General features: G+C 49.0%; 3 protein-coding genes across 17 annotated transcripts in view; 2 read left to right on the top strand and 1 right to left on the bottom strand.

The window, feature by feature from the left end:
• Positions 1 to 1,022: 1,022 nt before the first annotated feature.
• Positions 1,023 to 22,777, bottom strand: IL23A (interleukin 23 subunit alpha). Of its 10 annotated transcripts, none has more exons than XM_059403431.1 (8): positions 6,257 to 6,343; positions 5,818 to 5,890; positions 4,820 to 4,907; positions 4,278 to 4,335; positions 2,585 to 3,153; positions 2,247 to 2,348; positions 1,586 to 1,732; positions 1,023 to 1,480 (listed from the first exon to the last, which is right to left on the bottom strand). In XM_059403431.1, exons 5-8 carry the CDS (start codon positions 2,759 to 2,761, stop codon positions 1,319 to 1,321), a joined length of 588 nt encoding a protein of 195 aa, XP_059259414.1. In that variant the 5' UTR covers positions 2,762 to 3,153; positions 4,278 to 4,335; positions 4,820 to 4,907; positions 5,818 to 5,890; positions 6,257 to 6,343; the 3' UTR covers positions 1,023 to 1,318. The 10 variants fall into 10 exon arrangements, with proteins under 10 accessions (XP_059259414.1, XP_059259415.1, XP_059259413.1 ...); XM_059403432.1 differs by having other exon boundaries at positions 6,226 to 6,299; XM_059403430.1 differs by lacking the exon at positions 6,257 to 6,343 and adding an exon at positions 6,031 to 6,216.
• On the top strand, positions 6,385 to 21,285 carry PAN2 (poly(A) specific ribonuclease subunit PAN2). 3 transcript variants are annotated; one of them, XM_059403418.1, is made up of 26 exons: positions 6,385 to 6,474; positions 7,116 to 7,511; positions 10,764 to 10,933; positions 11,046 to 11,166; positions 11,328 to 11,405; positions 11,804 to 12,071; positions 12,462 to 12,804; positions 13,002 to 13,098; positions 14,133 to 14,252; positions 14,461 to 14,580; positions 14,858 to 14,986; positions 15,117 to 15,316; positions 15,414 to 15,547; positions 15,684 to 15,790; positions 15,979 to 16,077; positions 16,608 to 16,681; positions 16,784 to 16,931; positions 17,231 to 17,374; positions 17,511 to 17,570; positions 18,000 to 18,090; positions 18,675 to 18,832; positions 18,922 to 19,065; positions 19,198 to 19,377; positions 19,704 to 19,797; positions 20,052 to 20,249; positions 20,568 to 21,285. In XM_059403418.1, the coding sequence occupies exons 2-26, from the start codon at positions 7,230 to 7,232 to the stop codon at positions 20,600 to 20,602; spliced, it is 3,594 nt and encodes a 1,197-aa protein (XP_059259401.1). In that variant the 5' UTR covers positions 6,385 to 6,474; positions 7,116 to 7,229; the 3' UTR covers positions 20,603 to 21,285. The 3 variants fall into 3 exon arrangements, with proteins under 3 accessions (XP_059259401.1, XP_059259400.1, XP_059259402.1); XM_059403417.1 differs by having other exon boundaries at positions 15,411 to 15,547; XM_059403419.1 differs by lacking the exon at positions 6,385 to 6,474 and having other exon boundaries at positions 7,329 to 7,407; positions 15,411 to 15,547.
• CNPY2 (canopy FGF signaling regulator 2) overlaps positions 21,779 to 22,913 on the top strand; it is a 38,187-nt gene continuing 37,052 nt past the window's right edge. Inside the window, exons 1-3 of one of the 4 annotated variants that reach the window (XM_059403426.1) lie at positions 21,779 to 22,213; positions 22,441 to 22,504; positions 22,790 to 22,902. In XM_059403426.1, coding sequence (XP_059259409.1) covers positions 22,815 to 22,902 — 88 coding nt within the window. In that variant the 5' untranslated portion in view covers positions 21,779 to 22,213; positions 22,441 to 22,504; positions 22,790 to 22,814. Of the gene's footprint in view, positions 22,214 to 22,421; positions 22,505 to 22,789; positions 22,903 to 22,913 lie in introns of all 4 variants that reach the window. The other 3 variants (XM_059403425.1, XM_059403424.1, XM_059403428.1) reach the window with 3 other exon arrangements.

The following is a 22,913-nucleotide window of genomic DNA, read 5'->3' as shown; positions in this document are numbered from 1 at the left end:
ATGTCCTTGGAGACACCGGCAGGCTATGTAGGATCGAGGTCAGCAAATCACAACCTGTCTTCCAGCCACCCAAGTAGGCATCCTCTTGTGATGTTTTTCTTCTTACCCCTCTGTTTATGTATTATTTTTCAAAGATTTTATTTATTTATTTGACAGAGACACAACGATAGAGGGAACACAAGCAGGAGGATGGGGAGAGGGAGAAGCAGGTTTCCCACTGAGCAGGGAGCCTGATGCGGGGCTCAATCCCAAGACCCTGGGATCATGACCTGAGCTGAAGGCAGAATCTTAATGACTGAGCCACCCAGGCACTCCTTACCCCCCTATTTAGAACAGGTCTTCCTGTCCCTTAGATTCTTCCAGGGGCGTTGGGAGCCATCTGTGAGTTGGGGTATATGATGAGCAGTTCTATAACTAGCCCATTGTCACTCAGCTGGTTGGTGACAAAGCCAAGATACAAGACGGGGTCTGTTTGATTCCAAAGCCCATGTGTTTTTAATCTTGTGACTATGGAGAAAAGGACGGGGAATGACCACAGTAGCCTTCCCCTTTTCTTTGTTTCCAAAGGTAGCTGACCTCCCTTTGGGTAGTCAAACCCTCTAATGGGGCTCACTCACAGATGACCACTCAGGGAGAATTCCATTAATTTGAGGGATTTATCACCATCTTTCTGGAATGCCCTTCCTGCTCAAAAAGCTCTTTTGATCCTGCAGTGATTGGGATTCCTGTGTTTGGCCAAATACACTCTTGGCCAAGAAAGTAAGGAAGCACAGGGTCAGGCAGCAAAAGAAGTCACATTTACTGGTCCAATTTCCTAGTCTTAATCCTTGGTAATCCCATTCAGCTTGCTTAGCTATACAGGGATCTAGACCAAAAAGATCCCTGTTACTTTATGCGTACACCAGAAGATCATGAGGATACAGCCCCTCCACTGGAGCCCTGCAGAACAGAAAGATGCATACTATAGTCTTTTGGCCCTGTTTTTCCTTTTCCCAACCAAGGCTAGAAATCACACTCAGATATCCACATAAATAGGTCTTTATTGAAAAAAGTACATAATTCAGAATAAATATAATAAATAATCCTCCCCAAGCTGCTGTCCTGAGGATAAATAATCTCAAGTTTTCCCTTCCTATTTAATAAATACTCAACTTGGTCCTAGATCAGCAGCATAAGTTAGTATTGGTAATTTTCAACATATGCAAGTCTCATTAGAATTAATGGACTAATTAACTTGTTGGCTCCCAGGTGCCTGGGCTGATTGATTTCAGCCCTCCTGAGCCATGGAGATCTGGGTGCCATCCTTAAGCCGTTGGCCTTAGGGGCTCAGGGTGGCTGCTCCATGGGCAAAGACCCGAGCAGCTACAGCCACAAAGGCCTGGAGGCTGCGAAGGATCTTGAAGCGGAGAAGGAGGCGCTGCCATGGCTGGCTGGGACTGGGGCTTGGAGTTTGCTCAGTCTCCCAGTGGTGAACCTCAGGCTGAAAGGACACAGGACACAATCAGAGAGAACTTGAGATCCTTCACCCTCTGGTCCTCATCTGTGGTACCTGCAGGCCCCCATTCTCCAGGCCCCTGGTTCATACCTGCAAGAGTTGCCTCAGGCCCAGGAGGGAGGCGTGAAGCTGGCCCACAGGGCCGTCAGGGAGTGGAGAAGGCTCCCCTGTGAAAATGTCTGAGCCCAGCAGCTTCTCATAAAAAACCAGGCCCTGGTGGATCCTTTGTAGGCAGAACTGGGGTGGGGGTAGGGGGAAGAAAGCAGTGAAAAAACAGATCCCTTCCTCCTACTCCATTCTCCAAAGACCCACCCAGTTTTTGCCATTCTTAGACACTGCTATGGGTTAAATGTGTCCCCACAAAATTCATATGTCGAATTCTAACTCCTCAATATAATGGTATTAGGAGGGAGGGCTTTCAAGAAGTGATGAAGTCATGAGAGTGGGACCCTCTTGAACGCATCTGGTATTCTTCTAAAAGAGACCCACGGAAATCCCAAGGCCCTTTTGCCAGATACAATGAGAGGTCTGGAGTCTGGAAGAGGGCCCTGACCGTGCCAGCACCCTGATCTCCAACTTCCAGCCTCCAGAACAGTGAGAACTAAATTATTTTTGATGTTTATAAGCCACCCGGTCTATGGTATTTGTTATATAGCAAGCTGAATGGACAGGACAGAACTTTTGCTAGTTCACCATGATACCCAACGATGTCCCAGTCCCTCTTCCTTGTGGTCCAGCCTCCTCTTACTACCTGACTGTTGTCTTCGAGTCCTTGGGGATCACAGCCATCCCCACACTGGATACGGGGGACCTCCTGTGTAGTCTCATCATCTTCCTCTTCTCTTGGTAAGTCCTGGAACGGAGGAGGTGTGGGAAGAGTGAAGATATAAGAGAAATACTTTCAAACTCCACTGGGACCCTCAGGCCCACACCTTTCCCAGGAACACCACTCCTCACCCCACCTCCCTTCCTCTCTTACTCTGTGATGACCCTCGACCCTCCAGCTTTCATCCAAAGCCACAGAGTCTTCCACCGCAGCCTTGGAGAGCTTGGAGAGTCTCCTGTTTGGCACCAGAGCCCGTGACTTACCACATGCCCCATCGGAGGATGTGTGCCCCAGGCCAGCGTGCACAGCTGCTGTGAGAGCTGCTGGCCCCGGACCCAGGCAGGGCGACTGCCCTCAGGCACGGCCCGGGTCTCAGCCAGCCAGGTCAGTGGCGGCAGCATCAGCGGCAACAGCAGCATCAGAACCCTGCTCCCCAGCATCCCGTCGCCTGCTTCTCAAATCTGGCTGGCTCTGTGCCTTGCGCCGGTCCTTGTGGAATTTCTGCCCACTTCCCTCTCTTCTGAGCCTGATGCTGTCTGTTCTGCGCACCTCTGCTTTGGTTCCTTCTGTTGTTCACTGAGTTTCTGAGCTGCTTCCTGCTGTTTTCTCTCCCCTTGTCTCTGAGTCTCTTTTTAAGGTCCCTGCATTGTAAGGCCCGCCCTTTATAGCAGCAGGTGACTCACAGCAGGTGGGATTCCCCTCCCTGCATCATCCCCCTCCGTGGGGAGCCCAGGTATGCAGCCTCAGCTCCAAGGGAAATGAGACGTGTGGTTGCTGTGGCTGGAGGCCTGGGATGGGGTATGTGTGTAATGCTCTCCATGAATCGTGGTGGCTGTGGAGGGGGTGGGGGTAGGAGGAATGAATATTTAAATGAATCTAGTCTCAAGTTCCTTCCTATTTAACCTTTCCCTCATCTTTTTGCCTCGCAAGGCTACAGGCTACATTCCCCCCCGCCCCCCCCCCCCCCGCCCCAGCACCTAATTTCCTTACCTCCTGCCTGAGGAAAAAACCAAAAACAGAAGCATTTGTTTATTTCCCCGTAGAATAGCCAGCTCAGTTTGGAATGAAGTGTGATTCCCACCTAGTGCCCTCTATCTAAGACCCAGGGGGCTTCTTTTTCTCCCTTGGGAGCAGTCATTTTCACTGGAAGAGAGTCCACAATTCGAGGGAACTTTGTGAACTGGGAAGCCAGATAATGCCATATAAGGTATAACTGCTCCTTCTTCAGGGCTCGCTGTGGAGGCTAGGAGGGCTCTTGAAGAGGGAGAGAGCTGTTGCTAAGAACTGTCTGATTCCTCAGCCTTAGTGGCCAAAAGTTTCATAGCACCTGTGGGGTTCAGGCCTTGGTTCTTTTGGGATACTGGCATAAGCAAGGGCTAGGAGTCAAATTTAGATCTTCCAGCACCCAGCCCCTATCCCACAACTAGGAAGTCCAGGAGTTCTGGGGAGTTGAAGGTGTACCATGTTAGTGACACTGACCCGTCCTTCAGCCTGTTGCATCCATGGGTAAAATCCACGGACACTGATTTCATCACCCTCCCTGATGCAACATCCAGTGAAACAGCTGAGAATGTGAGGTTGGGCGTGGGAGTGGGGAGTGGTCCAAATCTGGGACTGCCCCAACCCAGTGGAGGGTCCCAGAACGATTTGGACGTCAGAATGAGGACATGGCTGACCACACAGATGATCCTGAAAGCCTCCCCAAGAGGCTGACCCTTCTCTGAGAAAGTTACCCTTGACAGAAGTCTCCCTTCCCTTAGAACTATTCAAAACTGCCCAATGAAACTTTTGATTCAAAAATTAGGTCTCTGTGGTAAATCTATCCTTCAGATGGAATGTTCCCAGCATCAGGACTGATTATTTCAGTTTGAGTGGGAAACAGTTTGGCTCTTTCTACACATGGTAGACACAAATGGAATAAGGAAATGGGGGTGGGAGGAAGGAGGGGAAGCTCACCTCACTTGTGTTTAATATCTCCTGTCTTCTTCCCAAATGTGGCCCCATTCTGGGAGGCCTAAAGGATAGGAGATGAAAGGTAAAAGAGGGAAGAGGAAGTAGACTCTTGGGGGTTGGGATGGGAGACAAGGGTGAGCTGGAGGCACGGGGCTCTGCTGCTCTGTTTCACTTCCTGGTGCTTCGAGAGTTGGGTAGGAAGCAAGGTAGGTGGGGTTGTTGTGGGACTGTTCTGTGGCAGGAGCTACTTCCAGGACTAGATCTGACCTGGAGCTGTAGTGACCCCTTGACGTCAGCAGGGCCTCAACCGTTATGCAAATCACATTTACAAGACACTCCTAAGCAGGCCTTTCCAGTTGGATGCCCAGACTCCAAATCCAGTTGAGGTACCCCTAGGGAGTTAGTAATGATGGCTAATATATATGCAACTCTCATGTTATGCCAAGTCCTTGGTCTAAGCACTTTTCATGTATTAACCACCCACTGAAGTAGTTACTATTATTATCCCTGTATTACAGATGAAGAAACAGAGATAAGTAATTTACCCAAGATCACAGAGTTGAGTGTCCAGAAGTCCAGTGCAGACCATCTGGTTTCAGATCCTGCATTCTCATTCTATTACATTGGACACTACTGTGAGAAGACACAAAATATCTTTATAAAGTAGCTCATTTAGCCCAGGTATCTCTGAGTATCTCGGGCCCTGTAATTCCCATAGGTCTGTGAAGTTTTTCTCAATCTGAGACCTCAATATGGAAATCTCTCAAAGTGTACAAACTGTCTAGGTCTCTCAGCACCCATCTTTCCCCAAGATTTTAAATCTAGGGAACTGTGAAGCCAGATCAGTTTGAGAGACCCTCTGAATTAAGGTGTTTTTCTCTCCATCTTTGACTTCTGACTGATTCTAGGACCCGGTGAATCCTGGAAGTCTAAATTACGAAGTCCTTTTCTTTTTAAAAAGATTTGATTTATTTGAGAGAGAGATTGAGTGGGAGCGCGCCATAGAGAGCATGAGTGGGGGAAAGGGTAAAGGGAGAGGGAGCAGCAGGCTCCCCGCTGAGCAGGGAGCCCCAGGTGGGATGATCACGACCTGAGCCAAAGGCAGATGCTTTACTGACTGAGCCACCCAGGCACCCCTGGAATCCTTTTATTACAGTGTATTTAGCAGCCTTTATTGAGAGAGAAGTCCTTTAACATTCTATCCTTGGTGAGAAGTTCCTTCCATCAGGGAGGCCCTCTCTGCGGCCTTTAGAAACTGTGCTAAAGCGCCCTGGAGACATCTCACAACCTGGCCCCATTCCACAGCAGTTCAAGCTCAGAATCAGACCCCAAGAATCCCTGAAAATAACCGTTGGTGCTAAATCTCTAAGAGTTTGCGGTAAGCAAATGTCCCAATTTGCTGTGCTCATCCCTCTCTGAGGGAGAATGCCCAGATTCAAGAGGTAGGGAAATTTGATGGCTGAGGGGTCTTGCTCCCTGGGACTATCATTGGAGCATGTGGGGAAGGGATCATCACAGATGGGTGTTTCAGACGGATGCTTACAGAATCGTAAAATCCACGGCTATCTGGACAGTCTTAAGAGCCCGGCTCCCGCTTCCTTTTTTCTCTCCCATGCCTGAAAATGACAGGAAATGCCGGCGAGTTTCGGGGGCAACAGGGTGAAAGGTAGCGCAGTAGCTCACAAGAGCACCGCGGACAGAGGGGGTGGACTGGACCATGCTGGGAATACCCAGCAGATGATTCCCAGTACTTTACCTTGGGCGTTCCTAATTCTAGAGTTTCTAAAGTTCTAGGGAGTGTGAAAGGTCGGTTTCCAAGCGAGTTCTCTAGTTTTGCTCAAAGAAAACTTAAACGAGAAAAAGCTACGTTTCACGACACCAAATACGGCCAAGGTCTGACACCGTTTGTCCCCACCGGCGGCCCGTAACCTTGTCTTTGCCCAGCCCTTACGTCGCGCGTCCTCTCGCGGAGCCGTCTGTACCTGGATCCTTCGGATTGGCTTAGGTGAGCCCCACGCCCTTCCTGATTGGAAGCTCTGCCTGGGAGAGCGACGTCCTTTCCGCCTTAGGGTTTGGTTGAGCGTCAGGCGCGGGGGAGAATTGGGGAAACTGGAATTTCCCGCGGAGGTGACGGCGCTTTCTCTCCCCCTACTCGTTTTAATTCCACGCGCTCCAAAATATCCGCCATGGAGAAATCTTGGTAATGACCCAATCCCCATAAGCATCCCAAGAACACATCTGACCCCTGCCCTAATCCCTCCCCTCCCCGCTGCCTGGGAAGAATTCTGGGTAATTGATTTCTCTGGTTCCCCTAGAGAATTGTGGGTAACTAGGCATTTTCATCCTGTCCCCCCACCCCCGCCCCAATTGTGGGTAACTGGACATTCTTATTTTTCTCTGGAGAATCCTGGGTAACATGCAGAGGATTCTGGGAAACTGACTTCTTTCGTTCTCACCTACCAACCCCCTACCCCTCATCCCTGATTTGGGAAACAAGCACCTTAGCCCCTGTGCCTAACTCCTGTCCCGCAGTTGCTGCTCTTTCCACTGATGGTTCTGGGGTGAACCAGGCAAGTGAGCAGGCCTGAAGGGAGATGGAAAGGAAGTCAAGTATTAGGTTAGATAGTGGGGGTGGTGGTGAGTACAGAGGGCCTAGAGGAGAAAAAGGGACAAGACTTCCACCTCTACCCCTGCTGCCCTTTCCCTTCCTGCCTGCTTCATCCCCTACCTGGCCTTCTCACCTCTGCCTGCCTCATCTCCCTCCTGCCCAGATAATCGAGAACACATTAAATACAAATACTTGGGCCTGCCACTGACTCAGCTGCCTCTTTCCCTTTGCAGGCCAGGATGTCCATTCTAGGCCCACTGGTGCTGTTCTGCTGAAGGTTGGGTCAGGCCTCTTAAGGGGCTGTTGCAAGGGAGGGTGTGACAAGGGTCTAATCTGCCATCGTCGTCATGAACTTCGAGGGTCTGGATCCTGGACTGGCAGAGTATGCCCCAGCCATGCATTCTGCCCTGGACCCTGTCCTGGATGCCCATCTGAACCCAAGTCTGCTACAGAATGTGGAGCTGGATCCGGAGGGGGTGGCCTTGGAGGCTCTTCCTGTCCAGGAGTCAGTGCACATAATGGAAGGTGTCTACTCTGAATTGCACAGTGTGGTGGCTGAAGTGGGTGTGCCTGTCTCCGTCTCCCACTTTGACTTGCACGAGGAGATGCTGTGGGTGGGAAGCCACGGGGTAAGAACTGTACCCCTTTGTAAGGGATGAAAGGAGTTGTTGGAGGTCTTTTATCTGGTTTTAGCCCAAAGGCAGCTGTTTTACTGGGAACCAGACTGAGTTGAGGTGATGAGAGTTAGTTAGGTCTCTAAGTTAGGAGGAAGGGAGTGAAAGGAACCATAGGATCCAGGGAGAAGTTACATAGGCGGTCTTTTCCAAAGAAATAGGAATCGTCCTATTTCTACTACTATTTGCCCCTTCCAAGCTTTGATTAATCTTATTAACTCTACCCATCAGTTAGTCTGTAATCAAATCCAGTCTCTAATACCCCTCCTCTGTTTTCCATTTTTAAAATGAGGTTTTATTTATTTGACAGAGATCGCAAGTAAGCAGAGAGAGGGGGAAGCAGGCTCCTCACCGAGCAGAGAGCCTCATGCAGGGCTGGATCCCAAGACCCTGAGACCATGACCTTAGTCGAAGGCAGGAGCTTAACCCACTGAGCTGCCCAGGCACCCCCCATTTTTTTAATTATAGAATGTTTAACACGTGTTTCTGCTACCTTACGTGGAATCATTTTGTTTTCTCTGGCTGATTTTAGTCTTCTGCGAGAGCAGTTATCAATGTTAAATTTTTTTTTTTAATGTATATCTATATTGCCAATATGCTAGGGAGCCCAAGACATTGTAAGAAATAACATGTTATCCTTGGTTTACTAATTTACCTTCCCTAGAGCATGAATTTTGCTTTTCCCATTAGAAAGAATAAGGTGTTTTTTTTTTTTTTTAAAGATTTTATTTATTTGACACAGAGAGAGAGAGAGAAAGAGATCACAAGTAGGCAAAGAGGCAGGCAGTGGGGGGGATGGGGGGTGGGAAGCAGACTCCCTGCTGATCAGAGAGTCCAATGCAGGGCTCGTTCCCGGTACCCTGAGATCATGACCTGAGCTGAAGGCAGAGGCTTAACCCACTGAGCCACCCAGGCGCCCCTAGAATGAGCTTTTTTGATAATACACTGATTTCGGTAGGCAGTCTACTGCTATGCTAGGCCCACGGAATAAAGCTGAATAAAACATAATCCTGGCCCTCAAGGAATGAGGGAACATGAGGAAACAATGAGGAAAAGAGGATACATAAACAGATAACTTCATGATACTTTAGAAGAAACTGAATTGTTTCACTTATTAATTAGTGAATTAATTAAAATACAAGAAATAAGATAGAGGAAATAAGCTATAAACTACTAAGTGCCAGTATAAATATATGTACTGGGTGGAGAAGGGTCAGAGGGCCTTCAGAAGGAAATGACACCTGAAGTGAGTTTTTGAGAGGTGAGTAGGAGCCAGGCAAAGAGGGGAAAATGCTGTCTTGGCCAAAGCAACAGGATAAAGATTTCCAAGATATTATACAATGTGATTGCAGAGTACAGGAACTATAAGCAATGAGGATTTACCGCACTAGGAGATAAAGGTGAAGAGATAGACATGACTTCATTTAACTAGTGTTTTTTGAGCACCTACTAAGTGCTAGACCTTGCTCTGTGGTCTAGGTTTAGAATGAACTTTTTTTTTTTTTTTAAGATTTTTATTTATTTGACAGACCACAAGTAGGCAGAGAGGCAGGCAGAAAGAGAGAGGAGGAGGAGGCAGGCTCCCTGCGGAGCAGAGAGCCCGATGTGAGGCTCGATCCCAGGACCCTGGGATCATGACCTGAGCCGAAGGCAGAGGCTTTAACCACTGAGCCACCCAGGCGCCCCTAGAATGAACTTTTAATAAGGCATCAAAAATACATTTATAATACATTAAGTCTTGTTTAGTATCTCTAAGGAAAATAAAGTGGACTAAGGGGGTTGAGGTAATGAAGGTGGGAGATGTTACAGTTTCAGATAGTTGGTCAGGGAAAGGTCTCTCTGATGAAGCCACACCTGAATACAGGCCACACTGTCCATTCTAAGTCCCCTAGAAGGGAGAGAGGAAGCCATGTAGCTATTTGGGGGGAAAACATTCTAGAAAAACCTTGTATGCTGTGCTGAGAGAGCTTGGACTTGATCCTTTACACCACTGAAGATTTTTTATCCAGAATGATAAGGTTAGGTTTGTATCTTAGAGTGCCAAGGTAGAAGTAGAGACTTTGTTATTGTAGCAGTTCACATAGAATATGAAGGCCTGAATGAAGCACTGTAGAGATACATACATTGGAACAGATTTGGGAAATATTTAGGAAGTAAACAAGACTTAAATTGACTACCAGTGACTTAGTCCATTACATGGGTCATGGTACCATAAGGAATATAGTTAAGAATTGAGATGAGATAAAAATAACGAATTTAAGTGGGAATGTAAAGAGTTTAGGGTTCTCATGGAATTATCTGAAAAGAGATGTTTAACAGGTATTTGGATGTATAAGTCTGAAGCTTGCGGCAGTGGTCTAGGCTAGGGAAGGGAGTTAGGATCCATCAGTTTAAAAACATGGATAGTGAGGGGCGCCTGGGTGGCTCAGTGGGTTAAAGCCTCTGCTTTCGGCTCAGGTCATGATCCCAGGGTCCTGGGATCGAGCCCCACATCGGGCTCTCTGCTCAGTGGGGAGCCTGCTTCCTCCTCTCTCTCTGTCTGCCTCTCTGCCTTCTTGTGATCTCTGTCTGTCAAATAAATAAATCAAAAAAAAAAAAAAAACATGGATAGTGAAAACCTTGAGAGTGGATGAGATTACCTAGGAGGACTAATGAGAAAGTAGTGGACTGGGAATAGCCATGTTTCAAGAGTGGTCTGAAGGGAAGCACATAAGGAGAAGGTATGAGTTAAGAGTCAGGAGAGAAATCAGTAGTGGAATGATGTAATAGGAGCTAAGCGTGGAATGAGTTTCACATTCTCTCTGTTCCAGCCTGTGACCCATAGTACACATTTCCCAGATGGCTGGTAGAGATTTAGACTTGACTCTGGAATGTCAGAAGGCCAGTGGAGGATCCGAGGGACCCACGTCCTTGACCTGAAACTGTTCTAACCAACAAAGCCATTACCTATTCAGCAGGGTTACTATGAGGATAAAATGAGGTAGAATTTACAGAAGTACTTTGTAAAGCATTAAGCGAACATAGATAGTATCATCAATGTCTTTATCACTTAGATTGGTCCCCAGGCTTATGCCTTGGGGGCTGCTAACCAGAAAGCCCAAGCAAGAATGGAAGAAAGCTGAACGAGGACTGTCCAGTTCCTGACCTATATCTGGGATGGCCCTGCCCATCCATTCAGGGTGTGTCTCATCTTTTTTCCCCCAACAGGGCCATGCTACTTCATTTTTCGGCCCAGCCTTGGAGCGTTACTCATCCTTTCAGGTCAATGGCAGTGATGACATTCGACAGATCCAGAGCCTAGAAAATGGTATCCTTTTTCTCACCAAGAACAACCTCAAGTATATGGCCCGTGGGGGCCTCATTATATTTGATTACCTGTAAGTGGCTTCTCAGCTCTGGACTGGGAAAGAGGGTCCCTCCTAGAATGGAAGGCTAAAGGATTGGAAGCTTTCGAGGGCCTGGTCCCTTAGCCTTTTCTCTCTGCCACAGGCTAGATGAGAGTGAGGATATGCACAGTCTCCTGCTGACTGACAGCAGCACTCTGCTTGTCGGTGGGCTGCAGAACCACATACTAGAGATTGACCTTAACACTGTCCAGGAGACTCAGAAGGTACAAGCCTGGGGCAGGAAAGACCCAGGCAGGGTCTGAGACTTTGGGAGGCTGGGGATATGCCTGAGCTGGGAACATGACTAAGTGTATGTGCGACCTTTCTGTTCCTTTGGTCTGTGGGAAGAATTATTCTCACTGGTTTTTCCTGCTTTCCTCCCCAGTATGCGGTTGAGACACCTGGAGTCACTATTATGAGACAGACAAATCGTTTCTTCTTCTGTGGCCACACGTCTGGCAAGGTGACTCGGTTCTGTGTTTCCTCCTACCACAAGGCCCTGTTTCATCAGACATGTGCTTGGGATCTTCCTTTCCCTCAAAGCTGGGGCTATAGTTGGGGCGGGGTTGGGAGGGGGAACTGGAGGAATGAACGGAGTTCCTCCTCAGCCACAATGTACTAGATTATCTTTCAGTCTGATGGTTTCTATTGTAACTAGATACCTTCAAGGCACAAGAATAAACAAGAGTTCTCTTGGGGGTGCCTTCCAGCTCTTGGCTTCTCTTTCTGCCTTTTCTGTGCTTTGATTGCCCATATCCTAGAGCCTTAGTTCTTTGGGCAAGGGCCTCACAGGGTGAGGTAGGTGGCAGGTACCTTTCATGATGCCAATGTTGGAGGATAACCAAGTCCTCTCTTCTTCAGGTTTCCCTGCGAGACCTCCGTACTTTTAAGGTGGAGCATGAGTTCGATGCTTTCTCAGGGAGTCTGTCAGATTTTGATGTACATGGCAACCTGCTGGCCGCCTGCGGCTTCTCCAGCCGCCTCACCGGCCTGGCCTGTGACCGTTTCCTCAAGGTGTATGATCTGCGCATGATGCGCGCCATCACACCCCTTCAAGTACACGTGGATCCTGCCTTCTTGCGCTTCATCCCCACCTATACTTCTCGACTTGCTATCATCTCCCAGTCAGGTAGGAAGGGATGTAGGGAGGGATAAGGTCAGGGGGCACTGATGAGTGAAGGAAAACTAGGCGCCAGAAGGCCTGTACTCCCAGGAACCTCCCGGAAACAGTAACCTCTCAGTGGGCTGTCAGAATCATACTTAGGTTTGGCCAGAGATTAGGACTTACATTTTCTCCCTCCGCGTGAAGAACACAGAACAAGATAAAGGTGGAGCAGGCAAATCAACTTTAGAACTGCCTTTACTGGTACGGGACTTGCCTGTGGTTTATGGGAAGGCATCAGGTGGTCTTTGTATCTCTAGGCATGAACTTAGGCACCATCTTTCCTTGATACCAGGGCATAAGACGATGGCCCCCTTTCAACTTCCAGGGCTCACTGAGCTTCCTCCTCTCTTCTAGGGCAGTGCCAGTTTTGTGAGCCCACAGGCCTTGCCAACCCAGCAGACATCTTTCATGTGAATCCTGTGGGGCCTCTGCTAATGACGTTTGACGTATCAGCCAGCAAGCAGGCCCTGGCCTTTGGGGATTCTGAGGGCTGTGTGCACCTCTGGACTGATTCCCCTGAACCTTCCTTCAACCCTTACTCCCGTGAGACCGAGTTTGCTTTGCCCTGTCTCGTGGACTCACTGCCTCCTCTGGACTGGAGCCAAGACCTGCTGCCTCTTTCCCTCATCCCTGTCCCGCTCACCACTGACACACTTCTCTCTGACTGGCCTGCTGCCAACTCCGCTCCAGCTCCCAGGTTGTACCTTACATCTGGGCCAAAAGGAGGGAGTGGGGAAGGGCCAGGATACCAGGATTCTCAGCAAGCCCTGTAGGAGTAGCCATCTTTCCTGATTTTTGACTGCCTTCATTATCTTTTTTTCTGGCTCCTTGGGGGTTGGGGATTTGATGGGCAGACCCCACAACCTTCAGGCCTAGAACTGTACTGCATTACAGGCGAGCGCCACCTGTGGATGCCGAGATTCTCCGCACCATGAAGAAGGTGGGCTTCATTGGCTATGCACCCAACCCCCGCACCCGGTTGCGCAATCAGGTATGTTCAGAGGGAGAGGGTCAGCCCTAACCCTGGCATTTCTCCTGTCTTGGTTCTTTACTAGTCCTCAGCAGTTTTCAGTTTTAGGTCAGTCAGTGAAGGTTTTTTGAGGCCTACTGAATTGAAGGTACCATGCCAGGTGTTAGGGAGGATTCAGAGACACAGAAGATAGTCTTTGCCATTAAGAAGTTTAGTACTTGGTTGGTAAAGATAAGACCTGTCTGTAACAAGTTATTTATATTCTCTGGTGAAATTCAGAAGGAATGTTAGTTCAGTGCCAGGGGCCGTCTGGAGGAAAAGTGTTACTCTGGGCCAGAGTGGTCAGGGAAGACATACTGAAAAAGGTGGATTATATTGAGCTGGAAAGGTGAAAGATGGGTAAGTAGAAAGTAATATGGGAGCACGTTCAAGATGAGAGATCAGTGTTAGCAAAGGTCTCAAGAAGCATAACTGTGAAAGGCATGTCTGATGGGGACTGTGCTGGGACCAGTATGCCTATAGTTGTGGCTTGTTTTGGAAAAGCACAAGGCGTTAAGGTTAGAAAGGGCCCAGTTGTGAAGCCTTGATACACTGGTGTATAGTGGGAGAACTGATGCACTGAAATAGGCATTTTGGGACAGTTTAGTAGTGGGATGTTGGACAGAGTGAATGTGCAGAGCCCGGCGTGGGAGCCATCATCGTTGTCGGGCTGTGACGAGGTCAGGTGGTGGCAGTGGGAAAAAAGGGAAGCAGTGGCTGCTGAAAACCCCATGAAATCAGAAAGTTCAGTGTTGGGATCAAAGTGGGGGGATACCAAAGATAATTAAGACATCCAGGGGTGCCTGGGTGGCTCAGTCATTAGGCGTCTGCCTTTGGCTCAGGTCTGGGGTCAAGCCCTGAGTCAGGCTCCCTGTTCAGCAGGGAGTCTGCTTTTCCCTGCCCCACTCCCCCTGCTTGTGTTCCCTTAATCGCTCTCTCTGTCAAATAAATAAATAAAATCTTAACAAAAAAAAAAAAAGACATCCAATAAAAGTACCTCTTCTTAAATATTCTAGATTCCTTACCGACTCAAGGAGTCAGACAGTGAATTTGACAGCTTCAGCCAGGTCACTGAGTCACCGATAGGGCGGGAAGAGGAGCCACATCTCCACATGGTCTCTAAAAAATACCGCAAGGTGCTGGGGATACCAAGGAAGGAGCCCTCTGGGACATGGGGAAAGGTTCCCTGGGGAGGGAGGCGGTCATACGAGAAAGGGCTCAGTCAAGATGCCTTCACCTACCACCTAGACTCAGGAGGGAGGTTCTGGGGAAGGTTCTGACTACTCAGAAGATATGGGGAACTCTGAGGATATCTTCATCTTGCTTAGACTGTTTCTGCCTCAGGTAACCATCAAATACTCCAAGCTAGGGCTGGAGGACTTTGACTTCAAACACTACAATAAGACCCTGTTTGCTGGCTTGGAGCCCCACATCCCCAATGCCTACTGTAACTGCATGATCCAGGTAAGGGTGGGTCCGCCTGCGATTAACACGCCTACTGCCTTTCTCCTCTGTCGTCCCACATCCACTACTCTTTCTCCAGGCCTCTCCAGCCAAGCCCACTTGACTGTGGCCTCTGCCACTATTCTTTCTTGCTCCACAGCCTTCAGGTCTCCTCTGTGTACTCCATTTTTCAGTGGCCTCCTGCTCTGTATTCTTCACCAGCTTGCTTAACCTTCCCATTTCTCTTCCTCCCTGTACTGGTTGCCTGCATCAATTCTCTTGCTCTCTCCACCACCAGGTGCTCTACTTCCTGGAACCTGTTCGCTGTCTAATCCAGAACCATCTTTGCCAGAAGGAGTTCTGCCTGGCATGTGAGCTGGGCTTCCTCTTCCATATGTTGGACCTCTCTCGGGGTGACCCTTGTCAGGTCAGTGTCTGGAGGAGACCTGAGACCATAAAAGGGGAAGGGAAGTTGCCGGTAGGCATCTACATTGCTGTGCAAACAACCACAAAAGAGAAAATTGCCCCATTTTACCAACACACTTCCTGGATTCCAGGGCAGTAATTTTCTTCGGGCATTCCGCACCATCCCTGAGGCATCAGCCCTTGGTCTGATCCTGGCGGACTCAGATGAGGCTTCAGGCAAAGGCAATCTGGCCAGGCTTATTCAGAGGTGGAATCGCTTTATTCTCACTCAACTGCATCAGGACATGCAGGAGCTCGAAGTACCTCAGGCTTATCGAGGTGCTGGAGGCAGGTATGAAATCGGGCCTTGAACAGTGAAGGCCCCCCGTGACTTCAGGGATCTCCTCACTGGCTCCATGTGCATGCACTGCCTTCCCCACTCTTAGCAGCTTTTGCTCATCGGGGGACTCAGTCATTGGGCAGCTGTTCAGCTGTGAGATGGAGAACTGTAGCCTGTGCCGCTGTGGCAGCGAGACCGTGCGGGCCTCCTCCACCCTGCTCTTCACACTCTCCTACCCCGAAGGTATCACCAGTGGAATACCCTGCAGCTGGGCTGGGGAGCCTCCCCCAGATGTCCCGCAACATCAAGGAGAGGGTGTTGGGGGGCTGACCGTAGGCCAAAGGAAGAATGTAGAGCGAAGCATCTGGTTTCCCCTCAGATAAAACTGGGAAGAACTGTGACTTTGCTCAGGTGCTGAAGCGAAGCATCTGCCTAGAGCAGAATACACAGGCCTGGTGTGACAACTGTGAAAAGTACCAGCCCACGGTGAGTCCTCCTGCCTTGGGGACATGGCTGGGGTCTTGTCTGGGACGAGCTGTCAGCACTGCCATCCAGAGATGTATAGGGAGTGGGAAGAACCTCAGTTAGGAAGTGCAGGTCCAGGTTTTACTGTTCCTACCCAGGTTCCTTTCCTGTAGGCTCCCTGCCATTCCTTGTTTGTCTTGTCCTCTCAGATTCAGACCCGCAACATCCGCCATCTGCCAGATATTCTCGTCATCAACTGTGAGGTGAACAGTCTGAAAGAAGCTGATTTCTGGAGAATGCAGGCTGAGGTAAGGACCAGGGCTGGAAGCAGGACTTTAAGTGTACTTTTCAGTTTTCTCTCCCTTCTGTGCTCCGTTTATGACTAATGTTCCTGGGGAATCCGATTTTTTTTTTTAAGATTTTATTTATTTATTTGACGGAGAGACAGCGAGAGAGGGAACACAAGCAAGGGAAGTGGGAGAGGGAGAAGCAGGCTTCTGACTGAGCAGGGAGCCTGATGCAGGGGTCCATCCCAGAACATTGGGATCATGACCTGAGCCAAAGGCAGATGCTTAAGGACTGAACCACCCAGGCATCCCCAATTATTGTTGTTGTTTTTAAGATTTTATTTATCCATTTGAGAGAGAGAGCAAGCAAGCACAGGGGGAGGAGCAAAGGGAGAGGGACAAACAGACTCTGTGCTGAGTGCAGAGCCTCACTCAGGGCTTGATTCTATGACCTTGAGATCATCACCTGAGCTGAAACCAAGAGTCGGACGTTTAACCAACTGAGCCAGCCAAGCGCCCTGGGAATCAGATATTTTTTCTTTCGTGTTCAGGTTGCCTTCAAGATGGCAATAAAGAAGCATGGTGGGGAAATCTCCAAGAACAAGGAGTTTGCTTTGGCTGATTGGTAGGTGTGGCCTGAGGCAGCAGTCAAAAAATTGAGCTACCCCATGGCTTCTCTTGTCACTGGCTAGATTTTAGAACAAACCTAATTTTCTTGTCCTGACAGGAAAGAACTAGGGAGTCCAGAGGGCATGCTGATGTGTTCCTCCATTGAGGAGCTGAAGAATGTCTGGCTTCCTTTCTCCATTCGCATGAAGATAACCAAGAACAAAGGGCTGGACGTTTGCAATTGGACTGATGGGGATGAGATACAGGTTGTTGAACAACTGGGAGGAGAAAGGGGAATAAGGGAGAGAAGGTTGGGACAGAAGCAGGGCAAGGGGAAGATGGAATTTAGTGTAGGGAAAAGAAAGGGAATAAACCCGAGTATTTCCCAGTTGTGGGCTTTTCCAAAGTGACTCAGTTCAGTATTAAAAGTCATAGATGGGCTAGAATGGAGATAACCCACCCTGGTCCCCCATCCCCATACCCCAAACTCCCTGTCCTCTATCCCCTTTCCCCTTCCTTCCCCATCCTTAAACTTAGCTTAGCAGCCTGGGTACCCCCCTCACAGTGGGGCCCAGCCAGGGCAGAGGAGGAGCATGGTGTCTCTGTGTATGACCTGATGGCTACTGTGGTACACATCCTGGACTCACGCACAGGGGGCAGCCTGGTGGCTCACATCAAAGTTGGAGAGACCTACCACCAGCGTAAGGAGGTGAGTGAGATTCTACAAGGCAGGGACACTCCTGGCGGTAGCCACAGTGGAGTCCCAGGTCTGCCCCATCTTAAGTCTGAGCCAGAGTGGTCCAGCTGTCACTTTAGTGTCAGTCTTTTTTCTCTTATCTCCACAGGGTGTTACCCACCAGCAGTGGTATCTCTTCAATGACTTTCTTATTGAACCTATTGATAAGGTTAGTTGTAACACATTCCGTTCTCCCTTTCTCTCCCCTTCTACGGTTCTCATCCTTCTAGAGAATGCCATGCAGATTGCAGATTCGGGAGGGAGAGAGGGATCCTTAAAAATAAAAAGTGTTGGGTGCCTGGGTGGCTCAGTGGGTTAAGCCTCTGCCTTTGGCTCAGGTCATGATCCCAGAGTCCTGGGATGCAGGCCCAAGTTGGGCTCTCTGCTCAGCAGGGAGCCTACTTCCCTCTCTCTCTGCCTGCCTTTCTGCCTACTGGTGATCTCTCTCTGTCAAATAAATAAATAAAATCTTTAAAAATAAATAAATAAAAAGCATTAGCAGAATTAAAAAATAGCACCTAGTTCTATCTTTTCTCTGGCTAGAGAAAAAGGAAAAAGGGTTATATATGTAGGCCATTAAGTGCTTTTTCTTTTACAGCACGAAGCTGTGCAGTTTGACATGAATTGGAAAGTGCCTGCTATCCTTTATTACGTCAAAAGGAATCTTAATTCCAAATACAACTTGAACAGTAAGTGGTACAGAGTAGACCAAAGGGTGTGGGCCATTAAGATTGATTTTTAGGGAGAGATTGTGTTAAGATTAGGATAGGTAACAGTGTTAACATTTCCAGGGATACTAAAGAGAGTCCTGTTCATCAGGCCTTAAATTTAGAACTTGGAAATCCTGAGGTGTAATGGGGGAAGAATTGATGGGGAGAAATCTGATCAAAATGGCCAAGGTTATGATTTTCAGTCTAATCATTCTTTTCCCCAAGTGAAGCTTTCTTCTTCTTTTAGAGGTTATCTCCTTACTGAGGCCATTTTTGGTGTCTTTAACCATAGTTTCCCTGCAGCTTTATTTTTCTGGATTTTTTAAGCTAAAGTCTTATTCTTTCCTCTCTGCTTTTTTGTTTTTTTCATAACATATTCCTTAATAGTTTTCTGATTTGATCTGTTCCATCCATCTGTTCATCAGCCATGATTTTTTTACTCACATGCTTTGATTATTGAGGGATCACAGCATAGAGCCCAGTCTCTGGTCGGCCATCTGGGTTTCCCTCCTCTGGTTACTTCTCTATCCCAAGCCATCTGTCTTCTGGACTTTTCCTTCCAGTCAAGAACCCTATTGAGGCAAGTGTCCTGCTGGCTGAAGCCTCATTAGCACGGAAGCAGCGGAAAACACATACTACCTTTATTCCACTGATGCTGAATGAGATGCCACAGGTTGGGGACCTGGTGGGCCTGGATGCTGAGTTTGTCACCCTTAATGAGGTAACAAAGTCCAAAAGGGTGTGGTGTTGGAACAGAACTCTGGAGAGATATTAGGAGTCATAATTTCCTTATCCATTCTCGTCACGCAGGAGGAAGCAGAGTTACGCAGTGATGGCACTAAGTCTACCATCAAACCAAGCCAGATGTCAGTAGCAAGGATCACCTGTGTTCGGGGCCAGGGACCCAATGAGGGTATTCCCTTCATTGATGACTACATCTCTACTCAGGAGCAGGTATTAGGATATGGAGGTGCAAGTGAGACAGACCTTGTGCATATGTAGAGTGCTCTAGACCCTCAGGAAGAGTGGTTGAGGGAGACTCTGCACCTCACTTCCTGAGCGGCTTATCCTTTTTTTTATGCCTAGGTGGTGGATTACTTGACTCAGTATTCGGGGATAAAGCCAGGAGACCTAGATGCCAAGATTTCCTCTAAGCACCTCACAACTCTCAAGTCTACCTACTTAAAGCTTCGTTTTCTTATAGACATTGGAGTCAAGTTTGTGGGTCATGGTCTGCAGAAGGACTTCCGGGTCATCAACCTCATGGTTCGGGCAGGGCTCTTTTTTTTTTTTTTTTTTTAAAGATTTTTATTTATTTGTCAGAGAGAGAGTGAGTGAGCACAGGCAGAGGCAGAGGGAGAAGCCGGCTCTCTGCCGAGCAAGGAGCCCGATGTGGGACTCGATCCCACACTGCTGGGATCATGACCAGAGCTGAAGGCAGCCACTTAACCAACTGAGCCACCCAGGCATCCCGGGCAGGGCTCTTTTAAGAGTCTTTGAGTGTGGGCCCTTGAGGGTATACGTTTTGCTTTCGGGAAATGGAAAATTACAGATCACCTGCCTTCAGTCTCTCTCTCTTTTATCTCTGCCAGGTGCCCAAGGACCAAGTCCTTGACACTGTCTATCTGTTTCACATGCCCCGAAAACGAATGATATCCCTGCGATTCCTTGCTTGGTACTTTCTGGGTGAGTTGGTATTGGTGTACCTTGTAGGCCCCTGTGGTGCTCATCAGAGGAGTAGGGAGGACCCTGAGTTAGTAATGAGAGTTACTCATGGATTTAAGAAGCTCCAGTATCTCTGCATTAGGGATGGTGTTTGGCTCTTTCCCTTGGGGGCAGTCAAGTTTTTTATTGTTTAATGGGAGTTGGAGATGTGAGTAGGGGACATGGTCTTACCTTCCTTTGCTAGGTCCCAAACTGTTCACTTCTGATTTCCACAGACTTGAAGATTCAAGGGGAAACCCATGACAGTATTGAGGATGCCCGCACAGCCCTTCAGCTCTACCGAAAATATCTGGAGCTAAGCAAAAATGGCACTGAGCCTGAGTCCTTCCACAAAGTGCTCAAGGGTCTTTATGAGAAGGGCCGAAAGATGGACTGGAAGGTGCCTGAACCTGAGGGCCAAACAAGTCCCAAGAGTAAGACCTGGGATGGGACAAGGGAAACTGGACAGGGCGGGTTTTGACTGTATGAAAAGATTATACCCAGGGTGATAATAATAATCATGGTGATGTCAGCAACACTACCCCGCCACCTTGTATTTGTAAAGCACTCAGTAGTTTACAAAGCACTTAATCTTCCCAACATTCGGTGAAGTAGATTTGATTACTGAAACTCTCCATTGATCCTAACCTCATTTCCCGGTTCTAAAATGTTTGGGGCAAGTTTGCCCTCTTTTCTCTTGCTTTTTCTACACTCACCTTAAGAGTCAATGCTCTTGGTTTTGTCTCTGATAGATGCAGCTGTCTTCTCCTCAGTGTTGGCACTCTGACCTCACCCTTTTCCAGCGAACTGCCCCCTCTCCCTTCAGTGTTCTGTGGCCCCAGAACTGGGAGATGGCTTTCCAAGCTGGCTATACCTTATCCGCTTCCGGAATTGGACCTGCTCAGGGTCTACAGATGGTGCTATTAATAGAACTGGAATGCAGCAGAGTTGTTGCAAAGGGAAGAGGAGCCAGATTCCTTTTTTGTCCTTTGCAAAATAGAAGTCCAGAAACAGAGTCTAGAAATGACCCAAATGGAAAGTAATTGGTATTCTCCATTAATATCCTGGGTAATTAATATCCAGGCCACACAAAAACAAAAACAAAACCCCACATAGAACAAAACAAATGCTCCTGGAACCAGTACTCTCAGTTCCAAGTTGGCTAAGGACTGAAGTCCTGGACAGTGACAAGCTTAAACAGTAGCTCAGGACAGCTCAAGTCTCTGACTGCTTGAGGGATGCCGGGAGGGGCCAGGACATTGAGTATTGGTGTTCCTAGCAAACCAGTGTTGCCAACACCATCGTTGCCAAAAGGGCCTTTGGGTCCTAGACAAAGCTTGGCTGCTGGCTTCACTCCTGCTGACAGCTGAGAAGCATCTGTCTTCCATCCACTCTCCTGTCCCATGTTTTGTTATTTTTTAAAATTTTGTTTTAAACTGCATGTTTTATAAAATAAAAACAAAAATATTATTGGCTGTTATCTATGTCATTAGAGACCTGGGAGTGTGGGATGCTCTGACTTAAGCCCTTCTTCTGCTTTCTTTGTATTGGCTTTCTAAAACTGGGAGAAAAACCAAAGCTTTCAAATTCCCACCTAGAAATGAAGGTGAAGCTCTGGAGCCCAAAGTTAAAGATGTTGGAGGAATACAATTCTGTCTTTCCTCCACAATATTAGGTCTTTGCTGCAGCTGCCCAGCGGCCTAAGGTCGGATTCTTTTGAGACTTAAGGTATGGTTTCCTCGTTAACATTGCAAAAGGAAAGTTGGGGAAGCTGACAAACTACAGGTTTCAGGTTATCTTGAGATCTGTAGATACTAACAGGATCCGTGTAGTGCTGCGGTGCTTCCTGGGAGTTGTAGTTTCCCGACTTCCCTGACTTTTGAAACCAGGGCTTCTCACCCGCCAGCAGTGCACCTTTCCTTTGGAAGGTACTAGCCCACCTAGACTGACAGACGCGCGCGTCAGACCGCCTCCTTACGCCACGCCGCGCTCTGTCCTTGCTTCAGGCCACTCCTATTCTCCGGCTGACCCCTGGTGGTCACGTGGAGCTGCTCGCCACGCAAGTCTGGGTCCTTCTGCGATCCACCGGGGTCCTCGCTGCCTGGAAGCCCCTCCTGAGCTGCCTGTTCGCGCGAGAGTTTGGAGGGGCGGGTTTGGGGTCGGTCACCGGTGTGGGGCTCGCACTGCCGCGCATCGGAGCCCCGCTTAGGCGCCCGCGTAGAGTGCGGGGAGCTGGGTCAGGCAGTCGCTGGGGCACCCTGCCTGGAAAGTGCTGGAGCGCTCTGGAGAAGCCTGGACAGCCCCGCTCCCCAGCAGCCAGGTGCTAGGGTTCGGAGCTACAGTGAGAGTCCGGCCGTATTCGAGCGCCTGGGCCACGGCGGCGGCCCTGGGAGCAGAGGTGGGAAGGGTGCAAGTGGCACTAAGTGTCGGGGATGGACTGAAGCGAAGGCAATGGCGGCGTCCTTAGAAAGGGGGCTGGTCCGCTCGGGAAATAGCTTATGGGCTGGAGGTGGGGATGCAGTAATCTAAGGTGGTGGGTCCACATAGGCCCGTTATTGAGTGCTCTTCTCCCGCCCTCCACCTCGCTGCCTCCTGGCCTGAATCAGCCCCCTCTCTTGGAGGCAGGTCCTCTGTGCCTGCTGTCCTCGCTTAATCGCCAGCCTCCGTTCCGCAGCTGCCACATAACCCTGTAAGTCCTAGGCAGCCGACGCTGAAGTACCAACATCTGGGGACTCACCTGTCGACGTAGAGTCTGGGGCTGAGCCCCAAGTCCCTAGCTCGCGCTCTCACTCACGGCCGCGGGAATCCGAGTTCTCGGGCGCTGGGAACAGAGGAGCCCCTTTGTGTCCTGGCCGTTTCCTGAAAAGTAGAGCCACAGTCACAGTGAGGCCTTTGTAGGCCTTGGGATGAGGGATGGGGGTTGGGTAATGGAGCCGGCTGCTCACACCTATGTTTTATTCCAACCAAAACCCAGGTGGAGCAACCCCGTTACGCTAAAGATGAAAGGCTGGGGTTGTCTGGCCCTGCTTCTGGGGGCCCTGCTGGGAACTGCCTGGGCTCGAAGGAGCCAGGATCTACACTGTGGAGGTAAGGGGACA

The sequence above is a fragment of the Mustela nigripes genome, chromosome 6, assembly GCF_022355385.1.
Source record: "Mustela nigripes isolate SB6536 chromosome 6, MUSNIG.SB6536, whole genome shotgun sequence".
Lineage (NCBI taxonomy): Eukaryota > Metazoa > Chordata > Mammalia > Carnivora > Mustelidae > Mustela > Mustela nigripes.
Note: the sequence above shows the minus strand (reverse complement) of the source record. Positions and strands in the feature narration are given on the sequence as shown.

What these genes read in the sequence shown, in the direction of transcription:
- PAN2 (XM_059403417.1), top strand. Translation starts at nt 7,230, where the DNA reads ATGAACTTCGAGGGTCTGGATCCTGGACTGGCAGAGTATGCCCCAGCC. An exon ending in TATCGAGGTGCTGGAGGCAG is followed by an intron (nt 15,317 to 15,410) that starts GTATGAAATCGG and finishes CCCCACTCTTAG; the next exon opens with CAGCTTTTGCTCATCGGGGG. An exon ending in GTGAAAAGTACCAGCCCACG is followed by an intron (nt 15,791 to 15,978) that starts GTGAGTCCTCCT and finishes TTGTCCTCTCAG; the next exon opens with ATTCAGACCCGCAACATCCG.
- IL23A (XM_059403436.1), bottom strand. Translation starts at nt 2,761, where the DNA reads ATGCTGGGGAGCAGGGTTCTGATGCTGCTGTTGCCGCTGATGCTGCCG. An exon ending in ATCCTCCGATGGGGCATGTG is followed by an intron (nt 2,349 to 2,584) that starts GTAAGTCACGGG and finishes CCTCCGTTCCAG; the next exon opens with GACTTACCAAGAGAAGAGGA. An exon ending in GACTCGAAGACAACAGTCAG is followed by an intron (nt 1,733 to 2,246) that starts GTAGTAAGAGGA and finishes CCCCCACCCCAG; the next exon opens with TTCTGCCTACAAAGGATCCA.